The 13,464-nt window shown below is 44.0% G+C and overlaps 1 protein-coding gene across 2 annotated transcripts in view; it reads left to right on the top strand.

Annotated features, from left to right (window-relative positions):
- The first annotated feature begins 1,884 nt into the window (after positions 1 to 1,884).
- CLIC4 (chloride intracellular channel 4) overlaps positions 1,885 to 13,464 on the top strand; it is an 83,004-nt gene continuing 71,424 nt past the window's right edge. The window contains exon 1 of one of the 2 annotated variants that reach the window (XM_024125695.2): positions 1,885 to 2,387. In XM_024125695.2, the coding sequence (XP_023981463.1) occupies positions 2,316 to 2,387 (72 nt within the window). In that variant the 5' untranslated portion in view covers positions 1,885 to 2,315. Of the gene's footprint in view, positions 2,388 to 2,850; positions 2,939 to 13,464 lie in introns of those variants that run through there. The other variant, XM_055083588.1, reaches the window with a different exon arrangement.

Below are 13,464 nucleotides of genomic sequence, written 5' to 3'. Positions count from 1 at the left end.
TAAGGCCTAAAAAACCCTGGCCTGCTCATCCTTCCAGGCCTTGGTCATCTCCATATCCTGGCGCTGCGAGGCCAGCATAGGGCCGTCAACAGATACTCACTGCAGGTAACATTCGCTGATTCAAACTGAATTTGATAAACCTCGGGCACACCCCTGAAAACAGGACCACCTTGAAATATTCCTTTGCCTCAGGGCCAGTCTGAGGCCATCTCTGAGGTTCCATTTGATCGTTTTAGACCTGAATCTGCTTTGAACTGGTTCACTATTTTGGTTTGTTTTCAGGCAGGGAGGGACTGGAAGGGAACTTTGGTTCACTTTCCTGATTCCATGAAAAACTAACACTGGATTTAGTTCAGAGTCCAGCCAGACACTTCAGTTTTGTTTTTGTTTGTTTTGTTTTTTGGTTCAAGTCCCCATCTAGGGGACAGCCTCCTAGTGTTTACTTCTTTCCAACAAACAAGCTGGCCTTGGGGGCAGTTGAATATGATGCCATCCTAGCCTACAGGGGTGGACAGGGACAGTACAAGGCCCAGTAACGTGATAACAGCTATCACTGACTGAGCAGGACGTGTGGTAAGGCATGGACCAGTAACAGTCCCACCCCCCATCTAGAGAATGAAACTGAGGCTTAGGGATTTCAGGATCTTGCAGTTTCAGAACTTAGTCTGACTCCAGATCATGTGTTCTGGGGTAGGATGCTTCTTTATCAGAGTCCCTGCAAGAATATTTGAGCAACTTGCTATAGACTGGGAGAGGGAGAAACCGCAGGTTTCACTGTATTTTCACGCATACCTTCAGTTTGTTCAAACGTTCTGACATGTGCTATGCACTGAGGATGTGGAAAGACAAACCTAGGGCTGGCCCTCTCAGGACTCAGCCTTCAACTTAAACTGGAAGGTGAGGAGGAGTAGCTGAGTCATGTATTACCGAAAGTCAGAAGAGGGGACAAGTAACTGTTTCCAGAGGGGGTGACATTTGCGCCAGGCATTCAACAGTAGCAAACCCAGACCCGGTGCCTGGCTCAAAGTATCACAGCCTCTGTCCTCAGCGGCTTCAAACCCCAGTACGGTTTTTCCAGTTTGAGGACCACCTACATCGAAAACGTCCTGGTGCTATCTTTAGCAAACAGTAGACTCTGTAGTTAATCAGCCAAATGTATTCATTGACTAAGATTGAAAGTGTAGGTAGATTTAGAGCAACAGTACCAAGTGGAAAAAGAAAAAAAGTCCTGGTGCTCGTTAAAATGTGAAGTTCTCCCTTCCCCACCGGAGGAGAATCAGAGAATTGGGTAAAGCAGGTCTGGCAAACCACACTCAGGTTTGCCAGGTGAATGGGGAAAGAAATCACGCCAGGAAAGGGGAACCGTATCGACAACGGCTTGGGAGTTCGTTGTAGCCTTCAGGCACTGGGGCTGCCATTCAAGACTGTAGGCTCTCAGAGGAGAGGGATCGCGTCCGTGCTGTTTATCACCGGGGGCCTGGAACACTGTAGGGCCTCATAAATATCTGTGAATACGCTGGCTCCCAAGACCGAAGTGACGGAAGAGTCAAACGGGAAAATGAAGAAGTCAGAGGAGGGAAAAAACGGTGTTTCTAAGGGGATGAAAACTTTCCCAAAAGGGAAAAGGGAGCTCCGCCTAACACAGGGCGTTGGGGAGGCGACTGCTGCGGGAAAGGGCGATGAGTCCTGGGGGCTGCAGCGGGGGAGAGGACGGGAGGCGCCTTCTCGCCTCTCCAGGCGACGGAAAGCTGAGGTCACCTGGCACAGCTCCAGCAGCAGCTGCGAGGACGCGCCCGCGCTTCGGCGGGAGGCGGTGTCAGGCGCTGGTCCCTGGGGAATTTTCCCTTCCGTCTCCTCCGGAGGAGAGGCTCAGAGTCCCGCCCACCGCCCGCCCAAGGCTTGGCTTCGTTCCTTCCCCACCAAGGCCACTCCCCGGAGCCTAGGTCAAGCCGCCTCAGCTGCCTCGAGGAGCCAGAGCGGTCCGGCCACCTCCCTCACCCGAGGCCACGCCCCCGAGCCCGGGCTGTCCTCTTTCCTCCCGGGAGTCCGGAGACGCCGAGCTTTGGCCCCGCCCCCAACGAGGCCCCGCCCCCGGTGCCCCGCCCAGCGACTAGAAACGGCTGGGGCTGCGGCTCGCTCAAGAGTTGCGCGCTGGTCGTGGGGCGCTGCTGAGGGACCGACTCTGAGGCTGCGAGGCTGAGGCGAGTTAGACGCCGGGACTGTCCAGGGAGGCGCAGCGCGGCAGGAGCCCGTAGCTAGAGCAGCCCCGGAGCAGAAGCAGCCGCCGCCGACCGCGGAGTCCAGCCGAACCGGCCATGGCGTTGTCGATGCCGCTGAACGGGTTGAAGGAGGAGGACAAAGAACCCATCATCGAGCTCTTCGTCAAGGTGAGCGCTCGCCGCCGTCCGACCCCGCCGAGCCCCCGGTGCTCGCCCGGCCGCGGGGGGCGGCGTCCCTGGGCGCTCCTCAGCCGCAGCGCCCCCGCGCGGCGCCCCGCCCCCGGGCCGAGGGGGAGCGCTGCTCCCGCGCCCCCGGGCCATTGTCTTCGGCTACCCGCGCCTTCCCGCCGCCGAGGCCCGTCGAGGGAGCCGGGTTGGGACTGGGACCCCAGAAAGACAGCACTGCTGGACGGGGGGGCACCGCCTCCCGCCGCGCTGGCCTTGGCGGACGCCGCACTGTCGTCCCGCGTCCGGGTGGGACGAGCTGCCCCCCTTCCCCCGGGTGCCCCGGAAGCCGCCAGCCCCTGGGACCCGGGCACGGGTGTGTCCTGTCACCCCCTCTCCCCCGCCACCGCCCGGACGCCCGACCTCACCTCACCCCACCCCAGCCCTCGGCTCTCCCAAGTTCACCCCCAGCCCGGGAGGCGAAGCCTCGAGCCCGTCGTGAGCTGATGAGCTGAACTTCTTTGAACGCTTTCTGAGCGTTTCGCTCCCGGCTGGTAGGAAACTGTAACTTTAATTTTCGATTACATCTGAAACAATTTTTTAAAAAGAGCATACATTCCTGGGCCTCAGGAAAAGACCGAGATTCCCAACTTGGGTTTTTCTGTCTTAGTTATTTTACCACCATCTGATTTTCTTGTTTCTCAAGCGCGAGTGTTTTGTATGATGCAACATTTTGGCTGCTCCCCTCGGTGTTGCTGCCTCGGGAAAGATTGTGTGTGCCCTTTTGTTTTGAAAGAAAAACTGATGAGGGAAAGAACTCCTCACTTGCTTGGGCTTTAAAGGGTTGATTTTTCCCTTCTGGTCTTTTCAGTTTATATATCCTGAAACTACCATATTTGTAGACAAGTACTACCTCTAGCCCTTTCCTTTTTTCTTTAATATTTTTCGTTTTAGCGAAGAAGAAAGATAGAAGTTATGCACATCTGGATTCAACTGCCTCCCTCAAAACTTCTTTAAAATTCTCGAGATTTTCTTTCTTAGTCACTTACTTAAGCAGGCTCTTTCAGAACCAGGCTCTGAATTGGAGAAATCCGGAAATGCAGAACAATTTTGTTCTTTTTTTCCTGAGTTTTTATTTTAAAGAACGGGAGACACTGAAGGGTGTGTTTGAGACATGGAAAGAAGAAATGATCAAGTGATGGAAAAAGTGTTTGTTTTAAGATTTTCTTTCAGTTATCAGTTTTAGAAACATTTTGATTCAGGGAACTGAAACAACAGACAGGTATAGAACCCCCAGAATATCTTCAAAGAGTCTCAGTTGCTTCGAGTGGCAGATATAGTACTTTGAGATGCAGGGAATGTAGGAAGAAACCTGAAATAAGAAAAAGGAAGAGGAGTGGGAGACAGCGTGGAGAAGGGAGAAGAGTGGGTCAGAGATAAATGTTAAAAAAATTTCACTGAGCCAGGAATAGGAATGAATTTCCATAAATTCAAAAACAGTGTATTTACTAAACACCTAAAAAACATGTTACTTAAACATGTTACTTTAGAAGTATCATTAAGTTTAGTGTCAGATAAGGGTACTATCAGTAATGGCTTCTTTTCAGCATTGTACTGGAGGTCTAGCCAATACAGTAAGACAAGAAAAAGAAATAAAGTATATGAATTAGAGACGAGGAGATCAATGCTTAATGCCCTACTTACTATTAATTTAACTTTTGTTAGAAGGAGAGAGGTGTTTCCCAAACTTGAGTCACTTGCATACCCCTTCTTAGTTTTCCATATATGTATTGAATTGGTATTATTATTTACTAAATTCAGCCCGTTTTTTTAAAAACATAAACACATTGCCCTAAGCAATACCTGTGAAACTGTGGATTAGGTGTGGTGACTATATTTCTTATGTACATAACTATTTTGTGTGTGTGTGTGTGTATGTATGCATAACTATTAAAAGAAAAAATGTTCGTGAGCCACCTAAAAGCATCCTGCTTATCACTAGTTGTAAGCCTTTGTCACTGGGCTTGTTGGCAGAGAACCAGGTTCAAGTCACAGTTCTGCACTCACTGGCTGGTTTAACCTGGGCAAGTTGTTTTCCCTCTCTGAGACTTGTTTACCTCCTTTGTGGAGTAAGAGATGAAATGTTTTCTGCTGTCCTGTGGTTCGGCATAGGTAAAACTTTATACTGATGTAAATCAGGATAGCTGTTTCAAAGGGGAAAAAGGGGCCAGGTAAATTGTAGTAAAGAGTGTTCTTGATTTCCAAAATCTATGTGTGGGAAATGCAAATGGGGGAAAATCCCCTTGTAAATACAATTATTTTGAAAGCCGTGAAAGGGCAGAGGCTGTGGTTGTCCAGTGTGGTGTGTTAAACAGTGTGAATTATTCTGCCAAGGGATATCTGAGATTGTAGCAGAAAACTATTATCTACACTTAAAGGAAATGAGTTTAAAAGTGCCACCTGTTTAGGTAGCATTAAATTGAACAGAAATAGGCTAGGACTTTCCCAACTAGTGTGACTGGACTCACAGCTACATTTCTTTCCTTGTGAGTATTGTTTTTGGAGTTGTCTGTCCATGAGCCCAGTGAATCCTCATCACTTGTATAACAGCAGTGCTCAATTTTTGTTTGTTTACCCCAATACCTATAGGATAGGGTACCCTCCCAATAGTAAAAGAGGCTTACAAAGGCAGTCATCCTCAAGAGTTAGAATGCCTTCTTTCCCTACCCTGAGGGGCCTAGTAGGTGTATATATTTTGATACACCAGCCCCACTTGGGGACCACTGATTAATAGGGTGAAGTTCAAACCCTTTAGCAAGGTCATAAGGTCTCTTATCGGCTGCTGGGTTTCTAATCCAATTTGTCCACTTACTAATTGTGTGTCCCAGGACACATAAACCTCTCTGCCTCATCTGCATAGGTGGGATATTAATAGACCAACCTCATGGGATTAAATTAGTTAATATATGTGGTGATAATAAGCTTAGAACAGTGTCTAGTACACAGTAAGTAAATAAATGCTAGTTGTGTGTCATTTTGTATATACTTATTTGTATGCTCATCTCCCCTGCTAGATAGGCAGTAAGTTCCTTGAGGGTAAGATCTGTATATTCTGAGTTGGTACCAAAGAGGGTACCAAATAGTTGAAATGAGATTGTTTCCTTCTTTCTGAGCATTTTGGTGTCAATATATGCGTCTGGCATGCTTCGGAATTGAGAGCTACTTACTTATTAGAGCCTGGTAGTCTGAGTCTCAAACCTTGGTCCTTCATTTGTTCAACTTTGCCTAGCCTCCAGCCTCCAAAACTCTGTGTGGTTTTATCTATCTTTTTTCCCCTCCATTTTGTTGGTACTTCTGAGCTTTTCATGTATCTGCCATATATTTTCCACCAATATTTCTTCTTGGTTACGTTCAGAATTTGGAAGCCAAGATTTCTGTGTTGGGTAAAAGTAAATATTGTGTTGAACAACAAAATGAGAGAAGTTGAGAAGAGACTGAATTTTTGGATTTTTCCTTTCCTTGTATATGCCTAACTCCTGTTGACACTGCTGCCTTCCCCCCAGCCCCCACTAGAATCTTTGGTATGATGTGATGGTATTTCTGATTTTGGTTTAGGAGGAGTCCCTTTGCAGAGTTTAGTTTTATTGGTTGGAATTTAAAGTTGTTGGCATGCCATTTTGCATTGGGACACTCACTGTTGGCAGTCATCCCTAAACTGTTAGAATTGGGGTGGTGTAAAAAGTTAATCTCGTGCAGAGTGGCTTAACACATAAGAATGCTTCTTTTGAGATATTTGGCAGAATTTTTAATGTGTGTGGACCCTGGAGCCAGACTCCTTGGCTTGAATCTGGCTTCTAGTAGTGTGTCAGGGAAGTTTCTTAAGTTCTCAGTACCTCAGTTTCTTGACCTCTAATATCAGGATAATAATAATAACACAATTTTACAGGGTTGCTGAGGGGATTAACTGGTGATCTGTGTGTATTAATTAGGGTAGTCTAAGCTTCTGTAAGAAATACTGTAATCTGCCCCAAACAGTGGTTCAGACAAAATGGAAGCTTATTTTCTTTCTCACTTAGCAAACCAGGGAGGGTGTTCTAGATGTTGGTGGCTTTTCTCCTTAGAGTCATTTAGGGACCAAAGTCTTTCCAGCTTCTTTTCCCACCAACCCCCATAGCATTGTCCTCCTCACAGTTGGCAAAGCTGGTTGCTGAGAAGTCCTGGTTGCAGCAGTGGGGAGTGAAGAGTATGGAGGAGGCTCCTCTCAAGGCCCCTAGCCCAGAACTTCTACCTGTCACTTCCTTTCATACTCCAATGGGGAGAACTTTAATCACATGGTTTTGTCTGACTGCAAGGAGTGCTGGGAAATATGATCTAACCATATATCGCTCTATGTAAAGTATTAGGAATAGTGCTTGGCACATAGTAGACACCTATTTTTGTTGTTGATGATAGTATATTCTTTTTTTTTCTTTTTTCTTTTTCTTTTTTTTGGCCATACAGTGTGGCTTTGCAGGATCTTAGTCCCCCGACCAGGGATTGAACCTAGGCCCTTGGCAGTGAAAATGCAGAGTCCTAACCACTGGACCTCCAGGGAATTCCCAAAAGTATATTATTCTTTTTTTTAAAAAAAAATTTATTTATTTATTTATTTGGCTGCGTCAGGTCTTAATTGCAGCACGGGGGATCTTTCATTGCAGCACGTGGGCTCTTCCTTGCGGCATGCGGGCTTCTCTCTAGTTGTGGCGCACGGGCTCCAGAGCGCATGGGCTCTGCAGTTGCGGCATGCGGGCTTTCTAGTTGTGACCTGAGGGCTCAGTAGTTGCTGCGTGTGGGCTTAGTTGCCCCGTGGCATGTGGGATTCTAGTTCCCTGACCAGAGATCAAACCCACATCCCCTGCATTGGAAGGCGGATTCTTAACCACTGGACCACGTTGTGACCTGAGGGCTCAGTAGTTGCTGCGTGTGGGCTTAGTTGCCCCGTGGCATGTGGGATTCTAGTTCCCTGACCAGAGATCAAACCCACATCCCCTGCATTGGAAGGCGGATTCTTAACCACTGGACCTCTAGGGAAGTCCCCACTCCAATAGTATATATATATATATATATATATATATATATATATATATGCATATACACATATATATATACTATTTTTTTTAATAAGCTTTTTAAAAAAAATTGATTAATTAATTTTTTATTTTTGGCTGTGTTGGGTCTTCGTTTCTGTGCAAGGGCTTTCTCTAGTTGCAGCAAGCTGGGGCCACTCTTCATCGCGGTGTGCGGGCCTCTCACTGTCGCGTCCTCTCTTGTTGTGGAGCACAGGCTCCAGACGCACAGGCTCAGTAGTTGTGGCTCACGGGCCTAGTAGCTCCGTGGCATGTGGGATCTTCCCAGACCAGGGCTCAAACCCGTGTCCCCTGCATTGGCAGGCAGATTCTCAACCACTGTGCCACCAGGGAAGCCCCCTCCAATAGTATGTTATTCTTAAATGTGGGCTTCATTAATAGAATTCAGGGGATTCTTTAAATCCTTGAAATTACATTTAAAATTCTATATGAGTCCTTTTTTGGGGGGATTAGGAACCATTGTTCTAAATGGTGGCATGCTGAGTGTCGAGCATAATTCATACAGGCAAGGTATAGAAGAAAGGTTTGGGCTACATGATCGTTAAAGTCACTTCCATCTTATCGTCTGTGATTTAAAGCATTTGTTGGCATGAAGGAAGTGCCTAATACTGAGTTAGGTACTATGGGAGATATAAGAAATTATTAAACATTTTCTACCTTTAGGTTTATAAATTTTATTGGAAAGAAAACTACAGGATGGTACATGCTTAACGAGCCAAGTGTGGTTCACATTAAGTTGGGCCAGGACATATGGGGAAAGATGGAAGTAAGCTTTAACTTGACCTTGAAAAAGTGGCTGGAATAAGTGAATTGGGAATAGCCAAGAATGGGAATATTAGTTTTGACATCATTCGTAAACTCGTTATGCAGGAAACAGTAGACAGATGATACATTCGAAGAAGAAGGACCCAGCAATGATTCAAACCCATTAGTGCCAGGGAGAGAAGTTATTTAAAAGTTGAGAATGAGACTTTTAAAACCTAACTTTTAGTCTTTTTTGTCCTCCCAACACTTTCCTGCTTTTTGGATTGCTATCTATTCAACAACTTCCCAGCAGCATTTGGGAAGGTGCAAATGGATTGTACAGATGGACAAACTCTCAGCTGTTTTTTTACAGTATAAAATGGGAGTTCTTTTTTTTTTTTTTTGGCGGTACGTGGGCCCCTCACTGTTGTGGCCTCTCCCGTTGTGGAGCACAGGCTCTGGATGCGCAGGCTCAGCGGCCATGGCTCACGGGCCCAGCCGCTCGCGGTATGTGGGATCTTCCCGGACCGAGGCGCAAACCCGTGTCCCCTGCATCGGCAGGCGGACTCTTAACCACTGCGCCACCAGGGAAGCCCGGAGTTCTTTTTAAAAAAAATTAATTTTATTTATTTATTTTTGGCTACGTTGGGTCTTCATTGCTGCACACGGGCTTTCTCTAGTTGCGGGGAGCGGGGGCTACTCTTTGTTGAGGCGCGCAGGCTTCTCATTGCGGTGGCTTCTCGTTGCGGAGCACAGGCTTTAGGGGCGTGGACTTCAGTAGTTGTGGTGCATGGGCTCAGTAGTTGTGGCTTGCGGGCTCTAGAGCGCAGGCTCGGTAGCTGTGATGCACGGCCATAGTTGCTCCGCGGCATGTGGGATCTTCCCGGACCAGGGCTCGAACCCGTGCGCCCTGCACTTGCAGGTGGATTCTTAACCACTGCGCCACCAGCGAAGCCCGGGAGTTCTTTATGTTTTGTTTTGAGCACAGGCTTTCTTTCTTTTTTTTTTTTTTAAACACAGACAGATGAAATAAATTTTCTAGAGGCAATGATGCTGAGAACTTTGTTTTAATAATTGAACAAAAACTAACTCAACATCAAGACGGTGTTACCTTGGATGAATTGGTTTGACATTCATTTGAGGTTTCCATAGGGGAAAATTCAGGAGATAGAAATGAATGTAAAAATGTGAAGTTAATGAGAACTCTGTTCTTACTATGTTTTGTCTGAGCTGTTCTTGAAGACCTAACAGTGCCCCTCTGAGCAAAGGCCAAGGTGATAATTTTGGTTAAATGTAAAATTCTGAGAGAAAGGGGCCCCAAATGGGTAAGAGATGGGAGGATTCTGAGACAGGTGACTGAACACATGAAAAGTCTAACGATAAGGGGCGGGTGGGTGGGAGGGATAAATTAGGAGGTTGGGATTAACATATACACATGACTATATAAAGGAGATAACCAACAAGGACCTGCTCTATAGCACAGGGAACGATACTCAATATTTCGTAATAACCTATAAAGGAAAAGAATCTGAAAAAGAATGTGTGTGTGTGTGTATAAAACTGAATTACTGTGCTGTACACCTGAAACTAACACGGCATTGTAAATCAACTATACGTCAATTAAAAAAAAAAGCCTAATGGTATGAATAATAATAAGAAAGAGGCAATGCGGAGGACCTGGCTGTCACTAAAAATCTGAGTTGGTTTGGAAGGATGCTTACAGAGATGACTGGAAGCTGGTAAAAGGATGGTGAGCAAGACTTTCCCACTTCCTGTTTCATTGGCACTGTGGAGCCTCAGTGTTCTAATGTCTCCTGAATAGGGAATTAGTGAGTCTATAAAAGGGAAATTTGTTAGCCAGGATGGGAAGTGTGATTAAGGCATGAATTAAGATTTTGATCAAGTAGCGGAGTAAGTTAGGATAGGTTTGCCCATTGTATAGGTTCCTGTAGAAAATGGAAAGGGAGTTTCTGAAGGAAAATAACATTAAGGTCGTTATTACAAACTGTCCAAGTATGATTTAACAGAAATCTAAACTTAATTCAGGACATCAGTTTGTGAATTCTCTTGGAAGTTTTAATCCTTTTGTCTTTTTGGAGACCTGACTTTTATCTGTCAGTGCTCAGTACCAAGAAATGGTATACGGAATATCAGTTAGCCTTGTTTGGTTTCTGTTATTTTCCTTTATTTAAAATATAAAACCAGGGGACTGTATTAGTCTAAATTTCTGAAAATAACAACTTATGTAGATAAATGAGACTATATTTGAAAGTTGTGCTAAAGATGACCTAGGAGTCTGTTATATTTTAATATCAATATTTTGAAGAGGGCTTCCCTGGTGGCACAGTGGTTAAGAATCCGCCTGCCAATGCAAGGGAGACGGGTTCGAGCCCTGGTCCGGGAAGATCTCAAATGTTGCGGAGCAACTAAGCCCGTGCACCACAACTACTGAGCCTGTGCTCTAGAGCCCGTGCTCTGCAACAAGAGAAGCCACTGCAATGACAAGCCCGTGTACCACAACGAAGATCCAGTGCAGCCAAAAATAAATGAATAAATAAATTAAAAAAAAATATTTTGAAGAAGTAACAATATTAGAACCAGGGCCATGTATTGACCCTCAGAGCATAGATTTTGTTCTGTAGATTTTTTTTTTTTTTTGCTTTGCTTAGAGCTGAAATACAGTGTGACTCTAAGCAAGAGGTGTAACAGGTTTTTTACATTTTTTTGGTAATAAAATTGTTGCTTCCAACTTTACAGGTGAAATAATTCATTTTTGTGAAAAGGATTAAGTTTTCATTAGAATAGTAAAAATGTCAATCGTCTGTAATAATTTAAGTATTGAATTTTACCATCATGCAGCATAGCTATTTATTTGTGTGAGAGAAGGAAAAAGGAGAATCTGAACAAACATTGGAGAATACGAAAACAAACAATTAGATGAAAGCTGAAGTAATTAAGAACTTTTTAAAAAATATGTGAGTTCTATGCATGTTTTCCTCAGCTAACAACCAGTTGCTTTATTGTGGAGGTGGACACCAGGTGGTAGATTGCTATAGTGAAAGTTCATTGAAAGCTAAAGACTACCGAATCAGGCCGTTGTGCTACGTAGGGAAATGGAAGAGTGGTGAGACCAGACTACATAGACTAATCGAGAGAAAAAGAAGATGGTTGGACTTAAATGAAATTTTGGCTTTGAATATACATATGCGCAAGACTTAACTGAAAAATTTGCAGAGACATAAACTTACGAAGAGTGTGAAGTTTTGTATTATTTGATCTTCTAAGTTACAGAATATTTTAGTTAACACAGGAATCTAAATTTTTGATTTAAAAATGTTGAGGGCTTTTTGATTCTTCATTAAATCAAGTAAAAGCTGTTGCTAGCCATCAATAACGTAGACTTTACTTACATTCTGTAATTGTCAGCAGGACCCTTGATTGCAAATGTACCTAAAAAAAGTGACTCAGAATAAATAGTATCTAACCTTAGTCTGTTTTAGTTTAAATATTGGCCCTAAATTTGAAAAGTAATGTCATTTTCCTTCTGCTTCCTAGTATATTCATTTGTATGTATTGTGCTTTAAAATAATGTTTTTTTTCCAGTTATAAAAGCAACACTTGTTTACTGTAGACAACTTAGAACACAGAAAAGCACCATAAAATAAAAATTATTTATATCCCCTTTTTCTTGAAATGACTGCTGTTGCTATTTTGTTATGTGTCCTAATCTTATGCATAAACTTGCATGAATTATTGATGACATTTTATGTATAGTTTTTTTTTTTTTTTTGAGTCACGTGGGCCTCTCACTGTTGTGGCCTCTCCCCTTGTGGAGCACAGGCTCCGGATGCGCAGGCTCAGCGGCCATGGCTCATGGGCCCAGCCGCTCCGCGACATGTGGGATCTTCCCGGACCGGGGCACGAACCCGTGTGCCCTGCATCGGCAGGCAGACTCTCAACCACTGTGCCACCAGGGAAGCCCTATGTATAATGTTTTAATGTTCTTCATGACAGCAGAATTCTTGGAAGAATGCACAGTGAATCCCAATCTAATATGTAACATGTATTAAGTGAGTTGGTTTAAAGAAAATTTACTTTATTTAGGTTTTATCAGAGAAACTCAGTTTGGATTTACCTTCCTAATGGCACTAAAAGAACATTTACCCTGTTTGATCTTTGCTTGAAGAAGGGAAGCTTTTATATTGTGAAATCTGCCAACACCTAGAATTGCTCATAGTATAGATATTGATTAAATGGTTTGAAGGTAGGCCCTCCTTTGTGCTCTTTAGGAGAAATCTGTTTTGAAAAGTCAAATTATTTTTCAGTATTAATTTTCCCCTTCAATAACTGTCTAGTAGGTGAGGTATGCCCATTTTATAGTTGGAGGATATAAGATGCAATCTTTGTCTAGGAACAGTCGAGAACAGTATAGGGATCATTATAGCAGCAAATATTGAATACTTTCCATGCGCTAAGTGCTGGAGAGGGGAAGAAATAAGGACAGGTTCCCTTGTCTTCAAGGAGCTTACAGAACAGCTTAATGGACAGAGGATGTAAATGAGCCATGGTTGATGATGGCTTTTTCCCATGTAATACGGTGACTTTTTGTCTCATGTGCTTTTTAAAGTCCAGTTGAATTAAGACCTTAAGAAATGATTTGTGTGGCAACCTACATGACATAATTGACTTAGAGATGAGTGAAATGTTTATGTTGTATTCTAACAGATGAAGGGTAGTTAGTATTACTGATTCTACCAAGTATTGTATATTATCAGTTTGAAGAAACTTTTATCCTTTTTCTCAATAATTAGTTGTGTTATATTCTGTAATTTTGTCTAAAATAAAACTGTGATACTTCTTGCCATAAATCTTAAATGGATCCTACTTTCTCTAGTTGTTTATTGGATTAGATACAAACTCCATGATCTAGCATTCATAGTCTTTCAGATCATGATCCTGACTTGCGTTTTCAGTCTTTCCCCCACTGCAGCTGCAAATATACCTCACGTTCTAGGCAGATTGGTCCTCAACATGCCCTGTACTAGTCTGCCTTCATGGAAGATTTTTGCTCTTGTTTCTTTCATTTGAAATATCTTTGCCAGCCTCTCCCCCTACCTTCAATTTCCGCCTGCCAGAATAGTATTTTTTTTTTTTTTTGTGGTACGCGGGCCTTTCACTGCTGTGGCCTCTCCCGTTGCGGAGCGCAGGCT

This window comes from Physeter macrocephalus, chromosome 3 (assembly GCF_002837175.3).
Source record: "Physeter macrocephalus isolate SW-GA chromosome 3, ASM283717v5, whole genome shotgun sequence".
NCBI classification, from domain to species: Eukaryota; Metazoa; Chordata; class Mammalia; order Artiodactyla; family Physeteridae; genus Physeter; species Physeter macrocephalus.
Note: the sequence above shows the minus strand (reverse complement) of the source record. Positions and strands in the feature narration are given on the sequence as shown.